General features: G+C 39.5%; 1 protein-coding gene across 2 annotated transcripts in view; it reads left to right on the top strand.

Moving 5' to 3' along the window:
- Positions 1-2,974: 2,974 nt before the first annotated feature.
- Positions 2,975-23,553, top strand: part of taok3a (TAO kinase 3a) — a 36,142-nt gene continuing 15,563 nt past the window's right edge. For both annotated transcript variants that reach the window (XM_072432451.1, XM_072432450.1), the window contains exons 1-11: positions 2,975-3,082; positions 13,495-13,725; positions 16,308-16,379; positions 16,770-16,871; positions 16,982-17,027; positions 17,175-17,271; positions 17,522-17,635; positions 18,082-18,173; positions 18,247-18,340; positions 19,956-20,037; positions 23,049-23,216. In XM_072432451.1, coding sequence (XP_072288552.1) covers positions 13,594-13,725; positions 16,308-16,379; positions 16,770-16,871; positions 16,982-17,027; positions 17,175-17,271; positions 17,522-17,635; positions 18,082-18,173; positions 18,247-18,340; positions 19,956-20,037; positions 23,049-23,216 — 999 coding nt within the window. In that variant the 5' untranslated portion in view covers positions 2,975-3,082; positions 13,495-13,593. The remainder of the gene's footprint in view (positions 3,083-13,494; positions 13,726-16,307; positions 16,380-16,769; positions 16,872-16,981; positions 17,028-17,174; positions 17,272-17,521; positions 17,636-18,081; positions 18,174-18,246; positions 18,341-19,955; positions 20,038-23,048; positions 23,217-23,553) is intronic.

Here is a 23,553-nt window from a genome sequence, read left to right as displayed (position 1 = left end):
TAGCCTTGTAAGGTAAAGGGCTAAAGCCAATCATCGTCATGTATTACTTTGATCTGCGTCTTTACAATCCCAGACAGCAGCAATAGAGTTGTCATAACTCTGTGGTTTCGTCACCTGCTCATATTCTGCATCATGTCCCCTGTAGTAAACTTTACTTAGTCAGCTGCCTCTGCTGGCCAAATATGGAGCACATTACATCCGACCATATTATAAAAAATATAAATATATACAACATGCTCAACAGCAACAGTTTTAGGAAACATCATCATGTGGACATAGTAGGTTGAGCTGTCTGTCACACTTTAAGTAACAGGAAGTAGCAGTAGACTCCAGACCTGCCTGCGGTGCAGACACTAGCCAGACATGTAACTGCATTTATTTACTCATCCTGCTAGCATTAGCCTCAGCGCTAATCTGAAATACTAGAACACTTTTGAGTGTATATATGTATGCATGTCTCAACAGTGTCACTAAGCTGCAGAGAACTGCCCCCAAGTCTCCAAATCCCCTTCAGTGTAAAGTGTGTTTATCACAGTGGAAGTGAGTCAGTGCTATAAAAATCCACACATTGGCTCTGGCAGGATAATCGAGACGCTGCAGAGTTTCTTTCTATCTTGTCGGATTAGAATATTTTTATCCTGAATGTTTGTTCTGTGGAAATAGCCCTTTATCGGGTGTATTTTCCACAATGGTATAAGAACTTAGTCTAAACTGGCATGACTCATGAAATGTAGCAGAGGTAAGTCGTTTTAGTTGAATCAAAATAGATTGAAGTAAAAGTACAATGCAAAAAGTAATATATTCTAGGTTTATGTTTTAAAGCAAAAACTACTCCTTGCTTTTATAAATAAGAAAAATCATCTTATGTTGCCTGAAGTAAGATCATTGGATTAGACTTGACTGTCAAGAAAATAGTCAATCAAGATATGTTCCTTAGTATATTATTTGCGTATAATTATGTTTGTAGAATTACCGTAATTAACGTCATTTTCAAGACATTTTCCATGCGTCAAGCTGATCTGAAATAATAAAAGAAGGGTATGATAACTGCAATTTCCAGGCAAACCAATACTTTATTCAAATGAAATCATATTGGGCATATCTTTGGCTCACGCTCCTGATTCTGTCCCGTACGTGAGCTCAGATGTTTGAAGTGTCCAAGGTTAAGACTGACTTGGCCAAACCTTTCTTTGGGTTCGGCAGCTCGTGAGTCAGGATTTATGACTCATCGTGTGTCAAGTCCCACAGAGAACATGGAACACCAACTGGAGATAGCCATTCTGATCAACAGCCAACCTCCCAACTGTGTTCAATGACGTACAGGGTTTATTTTTAAACTTAACAAACACGCCAACCTAATGTGGCCCAAGATGGTGAACTCGACAGCCATTAGCTTTGGTTAATATTACAGTGAAAATGAGAGATCTGCGCTCGTATAGTCCCCTAGAGCTGTACACAATATTGCAGAAGCTTCACTCTTGAAGACTGAACTGCACCAAGGACTAAGTAAGAATATGTGATACTTAAGCTAAACAGTCAAAATATGATAGTGTTCCTTTATTTTTCTACAGCAGAATAGTTTGTGCCTTAAATTTGACTCACCAAATCCTGTTTGTGGATTGAAACCGTTTGAGCAAACAGCTGTAACCACTGAGCCACACTGTTTCTGAAGAGAAAGTGTTGACTATTGTATGTAATGTTGTCATTCTCATCAATTGTAATGTCCACTCCCTTTGTCAACATACATTAAAGGTCAATAACCTTGGTAATGGGACCTCATCACTGGCACCCAGCATCTATTATTCAGATTCTTCATTAATAGAATTGATTGTAATAGAAATGTCTATTGCAGTACTAGTCTACTATGTAGTAAGTACTATATTTGATTTGATACATGCTAACATTTTATTGAAATGTTTTTCTGTCTTGTCACAAAGACCAGTCGGTGCACCAGAAGCCAGCGGGAGGAGGAGTGCAGCCTGCTCTTTCCCACAGGCTTCGGCACGCGTCAGTTTGATAAATCATTCAGAGGCTCAGAAGGGACACAATACCATTTTTATTATTAGATGTGGCTTCTTCCTTCTTTTTTCCCTTCTTTTAAAGAAAAGTACTGTAGCTTGAGGAACAGGGAAAGAGACTAGTACAGTGATAAATGTATAAAGTGACCATGCACTTACCTAACAAAGGTTATTGTCTGATTGTGGACACTGATAATGGCTTCAGTGAAGTGATAGCTTGTGTTAGAAGTTATGAACAAGAGGATGTGATTCATGTTCTAGAAGTCTGTTGTGTAACAGGCCAGTGTATCGTACAGCGTTGATGTAACTCTGTACATGTTTCTGCATTCATATGTGAATAGGCTTGTATATTATACACAACACAGCATTTATGTATTGTCTATTTTTTTAATTGTTTATTGTTCATGCCATTTGATTTTGTTAGTTATATTTTCTGAAATGCAAACAGTTTGTTACTTACATTTTAATTAACTAAACAACACATTACAACACAGTTATAATGTGTTTAGTTAATTATTTCACTATATTGAGCATTGCAGATTAAGGGAGAAGCATTTCTCTTTCTCTCTGAGACTCTGTGGTGGGTTTGAATAACTTTAACTTCCTCCCACTCTCTTTTGGACACTTGCTCAGGGTATGTGTGATTTACGTGTGCTCATGTGGACTTTTGCTTCTACATTAAGGTGTACCAACTGTCTTCTGTGTATGGTACAGCTCAAACATTTGATTGGAAATAAATAGATGACCTTTTAAATTTGTCAACAGTCTGTCTGTCCAAAAGCTGACTCTTCTGATGATGTTGTTGTTGACTGACTTTTAGAGGAATGTTTGTTTCTCCTGAGTCATTTCACCATCTGGCTTTGTGAGCACACAGACTTTAAACGTCTATTTTCTGTTATATTTGAATTTATTCTGATAAGGTCTTTGACTATTTTCTCTTTTCTTCTGGTCCATAGGAACTGCTCTATTCACGTCATGAGGAGAATAATCAAGAGACCGGTCCTGGACTAAACTGGGGCTAAGTAAGAAGGCTCAAGATCAAGCTCTGCCAACATTACCACCAGGTCAGTTTGAAACCTCTTACTATCAGAAAGAGCGATATTGATACTAAATAGATACTAGACAGAATAGAACAGTACCAATACTGAAAAAAAAAAAACATCTTTAGTGTGATCTTGATCTATAAAAGAACTGGTGTAAATCCACATCGGGAATTTTTTTTTATTATTTTGTGTTTTACTGTATAACATTATGTGAAAATGAGTGCAGTGACGTAAGAGGTCATCGTTTCAACATGAAATACTTCCATGGAGTCATTTTCTGTTGGATGTGGGTGATTTAAGTATTTGAGATTTTTGCCACGCTGGATTCATTGGCCCAGTTGTTTCACAGAGTCCTTCACCTTGAAGTCAGACAGCGAAGAGACATCAGCTGTGTGTAACCTAGGTCTTGTTTACATCATAATCCAAGCTATCTGTCTGACTAGCTCCTGGTGCGACCAACAACTCACCAAGCCTCTGTCACACCATATCAAGACCAGAATCCTCTTCCGTCAGTTGAGGAAAAAATACCATGGCAAATTTCAACATCATATCAAATTCTTGGTCTAGCTGTAGCATGCGGCAGTTGTGAAATCCTATAGTTCTTGCCGTTCGCACCTTCTGGGCAAATCTGCAGTCGACTTGTGCCCTAAATGTGAACGGCAGGACAGTGGAGTTACCCTAAAGGTCAAAATGAAGGTCCTCTTGCCACGGAGAATTTACTACCTGAAATTGCTATTATAATTTTATGGCACTGTTATGCAGGCACGGGTAAGGCCATCGCTCCTTGCGGTGGAATGTTGTGTGGGTGGGGGGGGACAAAGGTGTGAGTAAAGATCACAGTGTTTACTCCAGACGTGCTCATTTGCACATCCATCAGAGATCATAATTAACTGTCAAGAAGTCAGGATAGAAAAATGAAATGTTGACTTTAAATTAATTATACATACACATACTTATACTTGCATATAATTTATGTAATTTTTGTCCATTTTGTTTTCGTCAATAGGTGTTAAAAGGGACATAAAATATAAATTCAACTTTTATGAGCCGTAAAACATGTTATAGTGGTGTTTCCTCATTAGTTTCCCGAGAGTTGCATTATTTATTGATTTTTGTATGAGTAAGAATGTGTTGTCTTGCATTCGAGGCTTGAGTTTTTGAGCTTTTTCACCTACCCCGTATCTCCGCCCACTACTCTGTACTTACTGCGATTATTTAAAAACTATTAACTATTTAAAAACGGTAACTGCAAATGTGACGCCTGCTGAACTGAAATGTTTCTACGAAGAGTCGGCGTGTCTCAGTTTTGAACAGAATGTCATGAACCTGCTTTTATTATCAAGTCGTTTTAGATCAATATTGCAGTTTACATTGAACAAAATACATAATAATGACACAAAATACACAAATAATAATGTATCTTTAATCTTTTCAAAACCTTCATTAAGTTAACATAAAATCTTTGAGTTAAAAACAAATTGTGAAAAAGTTTACACTAAAAAACAAATAAATAGTTTGATTCAACTAAAACTATAATTAACATATATTCAGGAGATAAAAACATGATGACAAAACACATTTATTTAAAGATGCACTCTCTGTTTTCTGGTGGAGAGTCTGAAAATGTCCATTCTCCACAGAAATGTTCCATGGAAGGGCTCGTCTATCTTCTTGGTTTGGTGGCATTACCTGTTTGTCTCAGAGTTTTTAGGACTGAAACCAATTATAAATGTATTATAGATAAGCGTGGCTGCACAATCTGCGAGGGAAATAACAATGTGTAGTACTAGATCACAATCCATCGCTTATAAAAACACTATTTGATTGCAATGATTGTAATGATAAAAGGTGTTGATTAAAATCCAGTGTTTTTTATTATTTCGTTTCTATCCATCACTTCAGCATCGAAAAATTAATGAGCCGCCATTATTTCCTGAGGTGTGGGGAACAGGAGAAGTGTAAATTTGGAACTTTTCTCCAACGTTTTTGTTCGATCAAACTTCTACTAGAAATATACACTTTTACATTTTACGGAAATACTCATCTTGCCAACGGTGACGCGACAATGAGGTTAAAACTAAACTTTGAAACGTTCCAGGAAAAGCGACATCTCTGTACAGACAAGTATATGACGAGACAGGAAACTTACACAGTGCACCTTTTAAAGAGTGAAGACATTCTTGGATGCATGTGGTACAGAGTGCGAGTAGATGAAATGGATCAGGGTCAAATGAAAGGCATTGAGAAGTGCATTAAATTCCCCCGACGTCTGCTCATGGCATTAAGAGTGAAACGGTGTGAAGACACAGCCTGAATCATGAAGTCTGTGGGGCGTGGTCCTGAACATGGCTCACTTAAGATTGTGTTCATGTTTCTTTGTCCAGGTTCTCTTTGAAATCAAAATTAATTGTAGACTGATAGTAGAATTGCCAAATGTACAAAAATATAGCCTTTTCCAATGTGTGGGCTTCATGCTACTATTGCCTGTACTAGGGCTGGGTATTACAGAGTACCTCACGAAACGATACGTATCCCGATACAGGGTCCACGATACCATACGAATCCCGATACTCTGAACTTAATACGATACATGGATATCTCTTAAAATGGTGTTACAAGTTGACAAAAATTATGTTTGGATTAAGTAGAATAACAAAGTCCTAGGATGAAGTCACATGTTCAGCTCCTCAGATTCAGCCTTGATGCAGCAGTCTGTAGGTTAAGAAGTGCAGAACTTTGCAATTTATAATGGCTTTATGTTGTTAAAAAGTATCACGATTCGCATCTCTGTATTGATACACGTATTGCTAAGAAGTCCGTCACGATATATCAGGATATCGATATATTGAGCACAGCCCTAGACGAGACTACTCATTATTGTAACTGATTGTCCAGGCTGTCCTTTACAATTACACCTCATTCTCAAAGGATATTTGGTACTCAATCCACGGTTATGTTCTGTAGTAACAATGTGAGGATGTGATGATGGTTGTGTTGGCAAATACTGATAAAGCATGTTCTTTGTAGGCACTTGCATGGGTTTGCAGAAATAGTGTAATGACCACAGCTCATCCGCTCCCAAATATCTGATGATAAAACAACATTTTCATTTTAATTGGTTCATGATCACCAGCCAAGCCAGATTTGTGCTTCTAAATTGGCCTTGTATAATTCATAATGAGGCTGACCCATATAATGCTGAGCAGAAGGCTGGGCGTCTTACGTCACACAGGGTTCTCCCCAGGGTCTGAGTGGGAGAGGCGGCTGTTCACCATCTTTAATTTTTCATTACTTTGGATTATTAAGACACACTGATGGTGACTAGGCACACGGCGAAAGCACACTGACATATATGTTAAAAAGAGAGAAAAAAAAAGATCTTCTATTTGTAATGGAATTGACGATTAATGAAGCTAAAGATGTGGCTGAACATATTACACATTTTATCAGAGAAAACAAAAAGCGAAAAGTTAATTTTGAACTTGACTATAACTATTGTAGGACAATAGTTATAGTCAAGTTCAAAATTAACTTATACTTGTATCAAGGTAAATACTGTATATGGAATTCAATTCATCTGAACTCCTGTAGTCGCCCTTTGCGGTGCTTTAGCTTGTGCGCTAAGCCTGCCCAGGAGAGTTAAGAACCTCATCATTACGTAATTCAGATTTGGGCCGCGCTCACACAGTCAATGCCGCTCCACTGTGTCTCAACTCACATTTTGCCGGATTTACTTTTTTTTTTCTCGTTGGTGATTAGAGCTGGCGATTTGGATCCCAGTAAGAATTGCCACAGTCAGCCTAATTCCTAGTGCCTGAAGCCAGGAGGGGGGCAATAAGCCGCTCAAGCCTGAGAACACACTCACTGACACACATATGCATGCTACTGTAGCCACACTAAACATGCATATTGAATGTGAACACTGTGAACCACCTCACAGGAACTACACTTGTACTCGAAAAGAGGGCCTGGGACAATTTAGAAAACAAATCTAATCGTGATCTTCTTTTTGATGCGAGTATTGCATTTGGATCACAATTATAATGGGCTTTATTGCCAGTGTCGGTGAACAAGACAAACTCGAAATGGGACAAACATAGCGAAAAGTCAAGTGTAAATGTATTCTATAAACTTCACACGTTGCATTTGGGCCATTGTATTTGCAGAGAATTTGCATTTTCTACGTAATTGCAGTCTTGACAATTTTATCACTGCAATAATTCATATCAATATTTAGATAATTTTACTTTGTGATGACACTTTGTAGACCGAGATAACAAAGAAACTCCAATCAGATGTTTTAGCTAACTGTTGTCGCGTTGACGCCACATTCATTTGGATCCCGGGCGTAAAGTTCGGTCCAGTTTTTTTGTGTCACATATTTGATGTGCCAAGCGTGGACTGGCCCGTTTCCTGTCGCAGCACATGGCATCTCCACGAGCCTGATGGACTTGGGACGGCAACATGTTTGTGCATCAATTAGTCATAGTGGCACCAGCGGGGGGGCTCGGAGGTGGAGAGCACGCGTTTGTTTGCCGGATTCATTTCGCGTGCCGCTTGTATGCATAATAAACTGCGACCCACCGAGGGGAGACATAATTGAGTGCCCCTTTGATTACAGTGAGTCAGGACTAGGGTTGTGTTAGGGCCATTTGTAGTTTTATCCTAAAAAGTGGGCTAATTCTCATTTAAAGAAGAAATATTATGCTTTTGTTTGCGTTGTAGTTAGAATCAGTTAGGATCGTGGACATTTAACTTTGCAATTTTAACTATTTAATAAAAGAAACAAAGAAAACTATATCATTGATCCCTTTACGATGCCACACTGACGGGCCACGGCCGGTGCCCGCTTATGGAAATAGCTGTTGATTTAGTGTTTTTTTTATTTGTGCAAAAATGGTTCCAGGGCGCTCTGGAATACTTTGTGTATCCTTCGTGTTACATGCCTAGGGAAACAGTGTTTTTGCAATAATCTGGCATATTTACACTGTAACAATCGTTCATTAATATGCGCATATGTCTCTATTAAATAAATTATACAACATATATAATAAACTGGTAAAACAGAGCGAATAAAAAGGAGTGGGTGTGTATTGTATTTTCAGAGTAATGGCGCATTGAATGAGTAAATGAGAATGGAAAAAATATGTGTCCTTTTAAAATACCTCAGTATACGAGCGATATGATATTTACATTTTCTTTTGGATGGATCGATGGATTTTGATACATATTTATTTAAATTTCGGTTGATTTAAAAAGAAAAACATATAAATACATGTATCCTAGTTAAATTTATATTGTGATCTAATCTCTAAAAAAGGTGATGATGCATTTCTGCTCCAAGGTCATACAATTATACTTCATCTGACACAGGGAGACCCTCCACATCAGAAGGCCCAACACAAGATCTGAGGTTTAAAACTTCCTGTATATTGTGGATACTAAAAAGTGCAGTTTATTGCCTGGTCTATGGCCTCTATGCTACGACAGCAGTGATTAAGGGTCAAAGGTGAGCTGAACCATGGGCTTGGCAGGATAAAACCTCGAGGCCAGGATCAGAGTGAAAGAGAGCTACTTCTCAAGGACCACAGTCACAGGAGAGAGTGGCGCTAATGTCCTCTGACATGTACCTGTGCATCACAGCAGAAGATTCCAGAGTTATGTGATAATATAAGAGAAGCATTCAAACAGTAAACTGAGACAGTAAAGTTGTACCTTTAACAGAGTTAAAGGTACAACTTTCCTTGTGGGGACATGTCTGCATGGAGTGGTTTCCCATAGTATGGCATTTAACTTACGTCTTACCAGTCACCTCTCCACAGATATGACCTGTAACTTGGCTGCCTGCTTGTGTCATATACGTTTTAGTAGTTTTACCGTCATATCCCGCGCCACCCACTTTTACTTTGCACTTGGAGAAAAGTCTTGCTGCTTAAATATTTTATAAAGTAGGTTGATTTGTGTAAAATGTTCACGTGCGCCCAAAACTCAAAAATGCGTTCTCTGGGAGGCTTATCAACAACTTTGTCGTTTGTGTGTCGTATTTGCTTATTTGCGCAATACAAAATCGTACAAACGGATCGATATTGGCAACTGTGTAGGGAAAACGGTAACATCGCCATGGAGACACGTAATTGGCGGACACTTCACCTGTAAATGTACATCTTTTACCAGTTTTACCTGGTGGTGGGGTTGTGTTAATCAGACCACAGACCTGAATCCCCCACTCAAGGGTAAATTAAGTACATCTTATGCCTTTTAAACACATTTCTAATTGAGAACAGGCCTGTTGAAGTTATTTATTGCTCATACAGTAACAATGATTGGCGTCTTTGGTCAGGCAGTGTATGAAATGTGCAGTCCGAACATTAATCGACACACCCACTATGCTCCTAATCGGTCTAATCCATTAGCCTAAGCCGCTCTCCCTCTCGGCTCAGCCCCATTCACAGATCCACAGTAGCGCACGAGTACAGACTAGTGTTCCCGCTCAGCTATGTACCACTTGTAACAACTTCCTTGTGCCCTTTATAACCCGTTGTTGCCACGTTGCATCATTTCACACGTCTCGGCAGAGCAGCGAAAGAGAACAGGGTGATGAGTGTGCCTGTGTGACTCCAACATCAAATTCTTCACCTTTTCTTAGTTGGCTATATTGTATCGTTTCGATCGCTAAATTTGATGACTCCAATTGCAGTCCGGACGGCCACACAATTTGTAATGACAGTGGACAAGCACAGGCTATGTTTGAGTGGTATAATGTTCACCGCAAACAACGACACTCCAGGAAAATGCTATTTCTGAAGATATTGGTGCCATACATAGAACTCCTTTTGATATTTCAGTTATGCTCATAGACGTGTTTGTACTGCCACAATCTTCATATAATCATTTAAAAATATGAAGTCCCAATCTTATCACAAATAAAATCGGAATTAGATATTCCACCCACATTGTTCAGCCCCTGTACTGAAGGTATTTGAACGCTTAGGTGTGTTTTTGACAGAAAGTTTGAGCGGAAGGTGTCAGAAAGAGTTCAAGTCAATGCTGAGAGCTTTAGCAGAAAGGCAAACGGGCTGACGTAAGATCCAGACTCTAAAAGAACGTCTCTGCTTTGGAGGCAGAAAAACTCCATCCACCAAACTTTGTTAATGTTATTATAGAAACAGAGTTGCCTCGCTATCTCGAGAAAGCAACTGCTACGTCTCTATTAGGCGTAAAGCGTAGCTCTTTATGCTGTGTAAGATTAAATGCCGCAGCCGTGACCATGTTTAGAGTCTGCGGCACGCGGCTTGTTTTTGTAGGCAATTTACTCCACGACGCTTCTCTCCATTCATCGTTTGTCACAGCTCAGTCACAGTCTGGAGGTCTAAGCCTGACGCCGCACGCCTTTCGATCACATCTGGAGTGTAGCCGCGTTCTCCAGACTCGCAGCGCGTCCGCAAACCAGGTTATGTTAAGATGTGTAAACGGGGCGTAGTGGTCGGGCGTGCGGGATTCGCTCGTTGGAAGAAAGTTTTGTTTGGGTTCAGTTTGCAATCGGATCGACATTTGAAGACCGTGGGAATAACTAAAGGATGTTATTGTTTATAAATGTCGTGGTTGACCTTCAAGTATTGCGCAAACTGTGAATGGACCGTACATTTAAACACAACAGGCAGAAACTTCCCTAGTTCCTAGTTCTTTTTTTGAGGGAATAGACAATATACTCAATATGCAAATGTTGTATACATCCAAAACAGACGTTGGAACAGGTTTTTAGATAGAGACCCGTCTTTCCGTATTTTGGACCGGGTATTTTAAAATGTGGACGGGCATTTTTGAGTGCAGGGACGGCCATTTCATGAATAAATCTTAGAAAAAAAGGGAATATTATCATTAAATCGGGCTGGGAAACATTTGACAATAATGCAGGAGGCAGATTGGCAGTCCTGCTTTGTCCATTTAGCCCAGGGCAGCTATGGCTAAAAATGGAGATAACCACAGCAGAGGATGCACCAAATTACGAGCGTCCGTAAAAGCACTAAGCCGAACGCATTATTAAAGGTTTTATGAAATTGGCAAAGGTGACATGACTAATAATTCTGACACAATGACACATTTTCCTCATTTTGGAGTTTAACATGTTTTTATGGCACCACCTCACAAAAGGAACATTTTGACAAAATAAACATATTAGGAATGACACATGCAAACACAGGCACCTTCCTGCAAGGCCTAATATGTGTTTGTACCAGGCGAAAGTAAAGGTGAAACTAATCAAGAGAATCTCAACACGTTTATTAGTGAGGAGGCAATTACAATTAATCTGCTTTAAAAGTGTTGTCATCATGTTTCAAAAGTTTGTTTTCTGCAATTTGAACATAACATTTAATATGTTTTGTGGAGTACTCTATGTTGTTAACTCGTACTCTTACTTTGTTAGTTTAAATATTTACCGCCTGCATCAAACTTTACTGATCAAGTGAACTTTCCGAAAACAAAATAATTGTATGTTAAAGGTGCAATTTGTCACTTTTCTGGTGGAGGGTCCACTACTTCCTTGTGGCGTCTGGAGATGTTTCACTGTATAAACTTGAATTGCATTTATATCACATATACTGGTGTTTTTGTTTCTCAAAAATACCTTACTGCAAGAAGGGTCGCCTGTTCACAAATCTAAACTTGACTTGAAAGGTAGTTCAAAATGCTCAGTTTGTTTTGAGTGGACGGGTGACTCTCCTTCAAGAGTTTTATTTTGGGATGGGTGTGATAGCCGGGATCCCTGTGAGGAGAGGGGGATTAGGGTGATGCTGATGCGTAGTGTCTTGGCCTGGGCACTCTGCATTGTGTCTGTCGGCTCTGCATCGCTCTGACCTTTAAGCCACAGTAGACGAGTTGTGTTCATCCCGTCTGCGATAACTTCTCTTTTACAGGCAGACAGAATGAACAGAGATGTCGAGGGAAAGGCGCATGTTTTAAAGTCCCTTTCGCCGACTACATCTGTCCAGTGTGTTTAGAGTTGGACACAGTAGTTGGCGGGCTGAATGTGTGTCAGCATGTGCAGTGTGCAGTGGAGCTAACTGGAGCAGGAGCGCGGGATGCTACACGCTCCACCACCCTGTTCCTCTCTGAGCTCGTGCATGTGGCCCGTGTGGAAGTGAGGCATCAGTGAGTCAGCTTCAGCTGTCCACTGGATGTGTTTACGCGAGCAATGTGACTGTGACCGGGACGAGCAGCAGGACGAGATGGCCTCTTTATTGTTGACTGTTGTCCTCATCACCAATGTGCGGTGATCATGAGACGCACCGTGCAAAGCCCAAATATAAAGGGAGCACATTGGAATCCTCAGAAGTTTGGCTTTAGACTATCATTACCAAAGGACTAGTAGTACCTGGATGGAGAATTAGCCTATTGTGAATATCTTAACCCAAGACATTCTTGCCGTGAGAGGAGACTTGTCATGTAGTCAGTGTCATAAATGACACACAAAAAAGCATTTGTTGGAATTTCAAGGGGATATAAATAGGGTTAGGATTAACAGTAAACATCATCATTTTTTTAATATAATGTATTCTGGGATGTCACAATATTGACATTTTGTATAAAAGAAACATCAGGCTACAACAAATATTCACATTCAGAATGAATATATATATATATATATATATATATATATATATATATATATATATATATATATATATATATAATAATAGTACATTTTATCATTTTATTAAGTAATTACATTTTCTTTCATTCTTATACATTACTGTTCCAATAGTATGTGACCAGCTTTATGAAATCACACTTTCTGAATGCAAGTTAAAAAGCACTATACATTTAAATGTACCTTTTTGCAGGACAGATGAAATAGAAATTACTTAATTTTTCTTCTAAAATAGTCATGATTTTGAGGTTTTAATTCTTGTTACAATTATATTGTGACCTGAATAATCACAATAATCAATTACTCAAACGATCTTGACCTTTCTAAACGTGTTAAACGCGCTGTACCAGATTTTTTCCAGCTCTTTAAAAAGGTGAAAAACAACTAGTTAATTTGAGTCTTTGCTGTGGTAAAAACGCATTCCTCACTTTCCTAATGCATCCTCTTTATTCACCACAATAAGTGATTGACAACTTTCCGAAGCCAGTGGGAGACAACGAGCCTAATTAACCAGCGTTACTTCTTGGTTTGCGGCAGATAAAAACGCTTCATAATTAGATGCAGACAGCGCACAGCAGTCTTATTTTGACCCTAGGAACTGTGTTTACAATATAACTGTACTGGCGCTAAACACATTTTACTAAGAACTGCCTTATTCAGATGAACACATTTGGCAAACCAATGTATTCATTCTTTGTATTTTTCTTTTCTTCTGTTAAATTAATTGACAAACAACAAGTTACAAGTAGTGCACTGACTCCTGCGTATGTTCTGTGTCGTGCAGGTCTAGCTGGCCAATGCCGAGGCCGTCATGGAGAGCTGGTGGCGGTAGCAGCTGCAGCAGTAGCGTGTACGTGAGCGCCCGGCCCATGTCCAGCCCATAATGCCGTCCTCCACCAGGAAAGGAACGCTGAAGGACCCGGAGCTGGCCGAGCTGTTCTTCAAAGATGACCCCGAGGACGTCTTCTGCGACCTGCATGAGATCGGGCATGGCAGCTTTGGGGCTGTGTACTTTGTAAGTGCTGCAATTACACAACCGGTGGTCGTAGTCTTGTTACTATCAAATATAGGCTATGCTTGGCTGACCATGTGCCCGATACTGCATTGAATATTCACTAGATGTGGGCAATGTTCACAAAGAAAAACACAAACTATAGCTAATGCAGCCCTCTGACCATTTTTTATGGAATGAATTAGCCGGCCAGTACTTTTTACACTGAATTTAAGGAATTTACTATAACCTCAATCACACCACATTGTATTGATGCAAACCTAAACAGTGAGTCTGTCAAAGCTGAGTAAAATGTACCCATCTCCACTATCAATGGGAAAAAAGTTTGGACACTACTGATATATTTGATGTACTTTATGTTGTTGTTTTGCATATCTTCAACAATTCATGCTACAATTTAGATATTATGTTATAGACGAAATAGTTACTCCTGTCATATAAGTGTATCGTGCCTTAGACCAATAGTTGGAATGGGCTGGATAATTGCTTTTTCAAGAGAATAGATCTCATGTGCTTTTTATTATACCTACGGTAGTTATTTTTTTCAACTATTATTATTATTTTTTCAACTATTATTTTCTCTGCTCAACAATTCCTGTGCAAACCCAGCCTGCAATTACTTATGTAACTGTATTATGCGTTCATGATTTTGTGTTGATGTTGGCCATCACTCAATGGTGATTATAGAGTTATCAAATTAACCTCAATATTACATAATTATTTGAAAAAGGCAGGATAATAACCTGAACATTCATTTGGAAAGGCATTTTTCTGTTTCAATCGAAGTTGATCGAGTGATTTTTCTCACCTTTCACTTTCAAATCCAGCACCAGAACCAGGGCCTGACTGGTTAAGACGCGACGCTTATTACATGTTCACAGTCAGTATATTCTCACTATCACATGAATAGCTTTGGTTTATTTATGACTGCAATTTAGTATTGATGCAGTGAATTGTACACACGCCGCAGGGGTCTTTCACTTCTGATTGGCCGATCATTGTAAAATCAAACCCCATTTCTGTTTGAGCTTTCTTTCTGCAGCCTGTCATAGTCATCTCATCATCACTAATTACTCCTCCAGCCTTTGATTTTATGTAAAGAGAAAACTTGCACTCTCTATGTCCTTCTTTATCCCTGGCCCTGCTGCCCCTCCCCTCCAGATGCTGGGCTGGTGGTGAGCCGGACTGGGGGGTGTTAATCCAGCTGCTTGCACTTGTAAAATCTGTCAATAGTAAGGCACAATTTTCAAGGCAGACAGATATTTTGTCTTCCCTGTTCTATCCAATGTTATTTACAGACACACGCAGAAGTATGAAATGTATGTCGCCCTCAAATATCAGTAATAGCCCAAGTCGGTGCAGTTAAATCCTCCAGCAGTGCTAGTCCTGGGCTCATCACATACCGCTAGCTCTAACTGCTAAGCAGAAAGATCTCAACAAAATGTCCAGTTGAACTTGTCAGCTTCACAAACGCTGCTGAATGGTGTAAATGTGGCTAAAGGCAAACTGGTAGCACCAATGTGTTTCTCATACAACTCTCTGAAGAACTGTTTATACTTTGTAGTCATCTTTTAGTCTTTTTGTGCAAATGTTAATGCTAACATCAGGGCTCCCTCAGGCTAATAGCTCTATATTTAACAGGTCTTTGATTTAGTTTTCATCATCTGTAAATGTCTGTAGTGCTAATTCTCTGCAATCTAGCTGCAGGTTAATTGCATGTTTGGCGGGAAGAGCACAGTGAGTAATTGTATGAACTCTTTATTACTTGGTAACAAATAATCACATTCAAACACATGCAGATTTATGCACTTTCATGCTTTGGTTAATGCATGTGGGGACTTGGTCCATTATAAAATAGTTCAGGGGGAAATCCTCCTGCTGAGCACAGGCCCATTGCCTGAGGCTTTGAACACACATCTCCATAGTGGAGATAGAATAGAGGAGCCTTGTGTAATCATTGCTCCATCTTTGGGAAGAAAATTAGCTTCTTAATATTTAGTGTATCAGAATATTGATTCCTGATAGCACCCCTGTAGTAAACTAGAGAGCGCTACTGCCCTGCTTGTACTGACAGGCAATCATTCGGATCAAATGAAACTGGAAAAGAGTCAACTGGGAACGCTCTGTAGCGTGCAGTGAGTGTAATTCCATCTGAACCTCGACATGAATTGCCATTCATTTGTAAGTGGGATGAAGCTGGGTTAAGGGCTTAGGCTGAGCTGCAGTGTAGTTGTCCCAAAGGCCAAATACCCCTCAGGTTAACACCCAGGCTTTAACATGGGTTTGTGGATATGCAGAGAAGATGATGATTCAAAATGCTCACAGAAGCTGCAGACTAACCTCACCACTGCTGCCCCAGCAGTAAATAACAGAGTGCTTTGATCACACAGAAACGAGTTCAGATTCAAAAGAGGATCTGTTACTGTTGTGTCATGCTAATGCCGGCTCTTGTGAGCATGCAGGAAATCAGTGAAGCTCAGTGCACAAAAGGCTAAATAGATTTTGAATAAAATGCAAAATCCAAGCATTTTCTTGACTGTTATTAAAGCAAATCTTTGCTGTTGTTTCTATGTTTTTCTTTTTAGGCCCGTAACTCGTACTCCAATGAGGTGGTGGCCATCAAGAAGATGTCCTATAATGGCAAGCAGACAACCGAAGTAAGAAGCAGGCTAAATAACAGTTCTGTAGTGAACTGACAAGCGTTGTGTACTATACTGGTGCCAATCAAAGAAGAATGTCTATTTTTAATGCTTTAAAACCGTAACTGTTCTAGTGACAGGCAATGAGAAATAGACAAATATGCCAAAACAACTGTTTGTTTTGCACTGCTTTTAAATTCACAATGTATCTTTTATGTTTACTATCAAAGTTTTTTTATTTATAATATGTAATTTTATGCATGCCTTTTATAACATTTGTATCATATTTGATTTTCTTTACTATAATTACTGCTTACTTTATATTGCATCAAATCCCCAAACCACATTCTCTTGTTTGTTGTACCTGCTGTTACACTGTCTTTTTGTCTCTGTCATGTGTTTCTGCAGAAGTGGCAGGACATCATTAAAGAAGTCAAGTTTTTGGGACAGCTGCGACACCCAAACACCATTGAGTACAAAGGCTGCTACTTAAAAGAAAACACTGCCTGGGTCAGTAATGTGCATCTCAATGTCTTTGTAACATATTGACACCAAATGATATAGTCATTTCTTTGTTAGACTTGACATCTTTTTTAATAATGGTAAATCTGCTCTTCCAGCTGGTGATGGAGTACTGCCTGGGCTCCGCATCAGATTTACTAGAAGGTAAGTATTTTGTGTACATTAGCAACAGTGTCAACAACTGCACTAAAAAGATCATTTCGATTGGCTGGTCCAACAGTAACACACTTGATCCTTCCAATATCTCAGAAAGCTCTATCTAACTTTTCTTTACACATTCTTCTTTACAAGTTCACAAGAAACCACTGCAAGAGGTGGAAATTGCTGCCATTACCCACGGTGCCTTGCTAGGACTGGCTTATCTACATTCCCATAACATGATTCACAGGTGAGATGTTCCTCAATGTTTCCAATTTTCCACCATTCCAATCTCAGACTTCAGACTTTTGGTGTTAGTTGCATGTTTTTTCTGTTAACATGCATTTTTCATATTCATGTAGTTAAAACCTTCCTTTAGACACATTGACACCAGCATTGGAATTCTATTGATGGATATTTAAGCAATAGCTACCATTTATATATTCAAGCTGTAATGTTTGATGTTTGTTTGTAATATTATTTTATCTGTTTTTATCCAGAGACATTAAAGCCGGGAACATCCTGCTGACTGAGCTGGGTCATGTCAAACTAGCTGACTTTGGCTCTGCCTCCATTGCCTCACCTGCCAACTCCTTTGTGGGAACCCCTTACTGGTCAGTGCATAACAGAAGATGGGAAACAATGGTTTAGCTTGTAGTGGGGGGCACGTTCTATGTTTTCATTACGCAAGCACATTTCTACTTGTTTTATATTGCAGTAAAGAACTCTGAATAAGTGCTGAATAAATACAAATGTATACTTTGTGTGTGCAGGCATATACTGTAATGCACCTTTAAGAAAATGTGTATTGCACTTTTGTCATTGGCCTTTTACCAAGGCTTGTACATTTCATAAACAAACAAATGTATTGATTGACAACTGGTGCCCACAATTTGTCTCCCTCGTGTCATATCCAGCCTTCACAATTACAGAATCCACACAATATTTGGTTCTCGGAGTTATCACGGAGTAACAGACCCTTTAGAAGCTCCGAGAGGCTTACCAGATTATAACGTGTTTTTTCCATGGTTAATAAAGTGTGTGCATCTTCCTTTTCCAGGATGGCCCCAGAAGTAATCTTAGCCATGGATGAGGGCCAGTATGAAGGGAAAGTTGATATCTGGTCCCTCGGGATCACTTGTATTGAGTTGGGTGAGTATCACGCAAAAAATTAATTCCTGTAGAGAAAACCAGCCCCTAATTGTCTTCATGTGTTTGGATCTAGCGGAGCGGAAACCACCCTTGTTCAACATGAATGCCATGAGTGCCTTATATCACATTGCCCAGAATGACTCTCCAACGCTCCAGTCCAATGAGTGGTGAGTCGTTGTTGTTGTTGTTGTTGTTGTTGTTGTTGTTGTTGTTGTTTGTCTGGAGGAACTTGTGAAAACTCTGGCTATAATCACAGGCACACCAAAATTTGATCCAATCTGATTTATGGATTTATCAGATTATAGAATGTACTGTAAACAGTTGCATCGGGCAAATACAGATATCAAAGACAAAATGATTACAAATACTGAAAGTGTTCTTTGTCTTCCAAATACAACAGTTTCTCTAAAAATCCATTGATTGACTGACACGTGTCGCCGGGTGCTTTTCATAATCAGATTTCTTTTGGGCATGTAAACACACACTAAAGATCTGACTGTTTATGTCATATTACCTTTACTTTATCATTCAGAAAATAAAACACTGATCGCATTTTTGAAGAACGGTAACGCATTAGATAACGGTAATTAAAAAAACAAAAAAAACTGTATGAAAAACTGTATATTGTGACATGTAACCGAATACTACCGGCCTCTGAGTGAATGAAAACAATGGATAAAGCCCAACTCGGGGCACAGCCAGGTTAAGACATTGTTGTGATAATCTGCAAAGTGTGACTGCAGCACCAGGACCTGCACACGGTCACACGGCTTAGTCCATTATATAATAACATGGGAAACCTCCTTCATGGAACTTCTCTGCACACTAGCAATGTCTCTGTGGGCTCACGTTTCTGCTGATTTCTAATATTATCGCTGAAGCTTGATTGGCCTGATTGGATTAGATTTTAATACTCCTAATGTTAAAAATGATATCCTTCTGCACTATTTGTTCCATGTCCTTAAAGTTTATTTGCGACGCATTCAAACTGGGGAAAATGGTATTGAAGACAAGTAGCAGCATGCGGCCCCGCTCCTGCTGCAGTTTTACCTGAGGGCATTGACGACCTTTCTTTGCTGTCTCCCCAACACTCGTTTAAGTGACATATTCAGCACCTCTGCACCTCTGAGCGGAGCGAACCTGGAGACGGAAAATAGGGCGCTGTAAAATTAGCTTTTGTTTGTGACATTGTGCGCGGGGTTGTGATTGCTTTTACAGTTATTTTTGGATGTTTTCCAGCAGCCCAGGGCATCAGTTGTATTCTGCCAGATGAGACTAAGCATTGTGTACTTCTATTCTCCAGAGAAACAGCCATAATAATGATAATGCCTTACACTACATTCAAACTAGCCAATGTGGGTGAAGGGTCTTGCCTAAGGACACAAGGACAAAACTTGGTCTGTGCAATATCGTCTTCAAATATTACCTTAAAGTGACCCTCCTGTTTTACAGTAGTGTGATGTCTCGTAGGAGAATATTTTGCAGTTTATTTGTGACGCAATGAAAAGCATATTTTTAGCTTGGAGTCAGTAGCACAGTGTACCACTGCTCCATTGGCCTATATTCTTATTGCTCCACATATTTATATAATCTATGTTCTTTACATTAATCCACTTTGTAAGATTAAATACAGATCCTGCTGTTTAATATACTGATATATAAACAAAGATGTGATTAGTCATGTTGGATTAAAATGATAGCCATCTGTTTCACTGTCTGGCTGTCGGTGCCGCTTTTACACTTGAACATAGTATAATTGTTATGTTTGATTATCTTTTGCAGGTCCGACCATTTCCGAAGCTTTGTGGACTACTGCCTACTGAAAATTCCTCAGGACAGACCCTCGTCGGGAGAGCTGCTACGAGTGAGTGGTCTTCCTTGTCTAATCCCGTCTCTTGTGACCTCACTTCCCTCCGCACTGGATGAGTCGATGCCACCCACGGGATCCCAGTACCGTACCCACACATGAAGGCACCTCCAGGCCCTCAAACGTGCTCTGCAAAGAAGCACAAATCTGTGAAGAAAAGTTGGGTGTTAATCCTTGTGCTTCTCTGTAGTTGGAAGAGTTGATCTTTTGTTTGATCGTTTGTGTGAACAACAGGTAATCCCATTATGTTTGCTTAGAGATTTACTTGACTGGTTAACATACTCAAACACGGCGCGTAGTAGCAGAAAGCTGTTGGATCTCCGGGTTGGATCGACTTTTCTACTGGAATTTTCCCTTCCCGACACCTCTGACCTAAATCCCGGCCGAAAAACCATTTAACAGCGATAAGTCACAAACAGACTTTGGATCAGTGAAAGGGCTTGCAAATGGATAACAGGGAGGGGCCGATAGCTTATGATTAATACCCCAGTCTCCCCGCTCGCTCACGGAATCTCTTCTCTGTCAGTCCACATGCAGCACAAGCTCTTTACAGGGGAAATCGGGTCACTAATCTAGGGGCCTCCAGCTATCACAGCATTGACTACAAGTTAAATACTACCTTCCGGGCACATCCTCATAATGATGAGATTGAGGCCTATCTGTAGATAATTTTACTGGAATTAAAGTTTTATGGACTTGAAAAGAGGGCATTTTGTTTAAAACAGACTTTTATGAGATTTTATCTTTAAATATAACAGTGTTTCCTTTTTATTGACTCAAAGTTATAGTTTGATTAATCCCTGCATGTCTTGTCTTGCATGGAGTACTTAGAAAATGTGTGTTTTCACCTACCCCTTATCCCCGCCCACTAATTGTATTTAGATATGCAAATATTATATATCTGGACCAGATGAGTGTCACATAGACACACATAGACAAAAATGCAAATCTGCTGCTTGTAACAGGGAAATGCCACTGTCAAGCTCTGAAGTTTTGAACAGGAAGTAAATGTAACTGTTTCTATCATTAAGCTGTTTTAGAACAAGTTTACAATGAACAAAATGTCAAATCATGATCTAACTTTGCAACAGTTTATCCCTAAATACCAGAAAAGAAAGCATAATATGTCTTCTTATTTAGGCCTCTAGTGTTACAGTTAGTTATAATAGTTGTGGAAACTTGCTTTTTGGAGGAAATCCAGCTCTAACAAATCAAATCTCATAAGTTACAGAAGGAGTGCTTTTGAATACAGTAATTTGAGACTGTCTCTTATGGCTTTTACATTACTATTCGTTGTATATATTGTTGAAATTAGTGTTTTTGTGCCACTTGGCATAATAGAAGACATCCAAAGTTACAGGTCAAACTTATTTCACTGGCTGCCGACTTCCAACATGAGATCATTTAGTCCAAATATACTCTGAGTGACGGTTCTGCTTCCATGTGCACACTTGGCTGTATACATATATACATACTATGATAAGGGCCTTCGCTATAAACAAAAATTTTGATCACAAAATGTGAAAAATGAAATGCAGTTTCACTATTTTCCCCCAATCTCTATGAAGTAAATCCAGCCTGGTGATGGGGCTGTAATGAAGATCACACATGCTGTCGCTACTTTTTAATGAGTCTTATATTTAAGTTGCCATGGGGGGGTCTGGGGGTCTACCGCTACTGTATATGTCTCACTGAAAATGGGACAAATGACTGTAATCTCTATTTTAAGTCTGTGATGTCATTCCCCTGTGTCTCGACTAACCCACTACACCAGCATCTGTCACGCGGAGGAAGGTGCGTGCAGAGCAGGAAATAGACCTCGAATCTGATTTTCATTTCAACTTGGTCTACATTTTAATTTTAGCCTAGTTCACACAAGGACATGCATTGGAGTCTATTAAACATGATATATATTATCAAGAATTAGAAGAATATTTGAGAATATGCAAGCATAATTTTATTAAAAGAAAGATGTTTAAGATCCAGATCATTACACTAAAGGTACACAAGTAACCTGCTTTTGTCTTTGGAGATTGTATTGCTTTGCCTTTTCCACATTATGGAACACTCATTGAACATATTTAATGCCATGGAGACAAGCAGGTAATGCGGCAGGGCAAAGTGAGCAATATCATCTCTCCACAGATGTGACTTGTAACAGTAAGAATGCTTAGAAGTTTTTCTAGGTATTTTTATCAACAATAATAAAAGAAGGATAGATACGTGTAATGTCATACTGTGTAACATTCCAGTCAAAGCAATAACATCTCAACAGAGACGGTTAAGTATAAAAGTATTCACCTTCTACCAGAAAGGTTACATAGTGCACCTTTAATAAACACACTTAGACAGTATCATTGAGTGCGTTCATACTTTGAGCCCAGTTAAGTCTTGATGTAGATTTGGTTGGGTCCTGTTCTGGTCCTTTTCTGGTCCTGTTCTGGTCCTGTTCTGGTCCTGTTCTGGTCCTGTTCTGGTCCTGTTCTGGTCCTGTTCTGGTCCTGTTCTGGTCCTGTTCTGGTCCTGTTCTGGTCCTGTTCTGGTCCTGGGTCTGGTGCAAGTTTAGTTCTATATTTAGTCCCATGGCCCTATTTATATCTTCATTGTAATGTGATCCAGTATATATTTGAGCTCATTTTACTGCAGTCTCATTCGTACTTTTGAAGCCCAGAAATACATTTGTAGAGCTGGTCTAAATTTAGTCAAGACATCTTTGTTTGTTAGAGCCATTGTGTCATTCTTCATACATTCTACTGCCATTATATCAGTGCCAAGGCAAAATGCATTAAAGTGAAAAGGGATTAGGAGTATTCAAGAAAATCAATTTCTAGGTGTCCCACACAGCCTATGTGCTCAGCAAGTGCAGAGGTTATGTGAGCAATGCAGGCGCCCTCTAGTGATGAGTGGTGTCATAATGCTCAGGAAAGATACAGTGTGAAAGTGTTAGAAAAAAAAAGGTAATTATTAACTCCAACAAAATTATTAAAAAGTGTGTTTTTTTCCCCCAGCATGATTTTGTGCGTCGAGAACGATCGCCGCGCATTCTCCTCGACCTTATCCAGAGGACCAAGGATGCGGTGCGGGAGCTGGACAATCTGCAGTATCGAAAGATGAAGAAGATCCTCTACCAAGAGAAACACAATGGACCAATGGGAGAGAGCCAGGAGGAAGAGGAGGTGGGTGCAGGGGCCACATTTCAACCGGTTTAATACAAAAGGAAACAAACGAAAAACAAACAAAAAAAACTCCACCATTTAAATGTTGTTCAGTATCCAAAGGTCAATATCAAAATGTAGTCTGTTGAGGATTTTTTTTGTAGCTTGAAACATTAATGCCAAGCTCAAACTCTAACTGCAAAAACATTGATTTGAGAAACTCTCTGGACATGGGCTGAATGATGAAGCTGTGTTGCAAAGACCTCGGGGGGTTCGTGAGCCACAGACTGTGCTCCTGTCTGAAATATCCTTTTTAATTTGGTCCAAGCTTTAGAATTTGACAGTGAGCGTAGTCTTC

This window comes from Eucyclogobius newberryi, unplaced genomic scaffold, assembly GCF_026437365.1.
Source record: "Eucyclogobius newberryi isolate DKJ021-1_F unplaced genomic scaffold, fEucNew1.0.hap1 SCAF_6, whole genome shotgun sequence".
Taxonomy (NCBI): Eukaryota; Metazoa; Chordata; class Actinopteri; order Gobiiformes; family Gobiidae; genus Eucyclogobius; species Eucyclogobius newberryi.
Note: the sequence above shows the minus strand (reverse complement) of the source record. Positions and strands in the feature narration are given on the sequence as shown.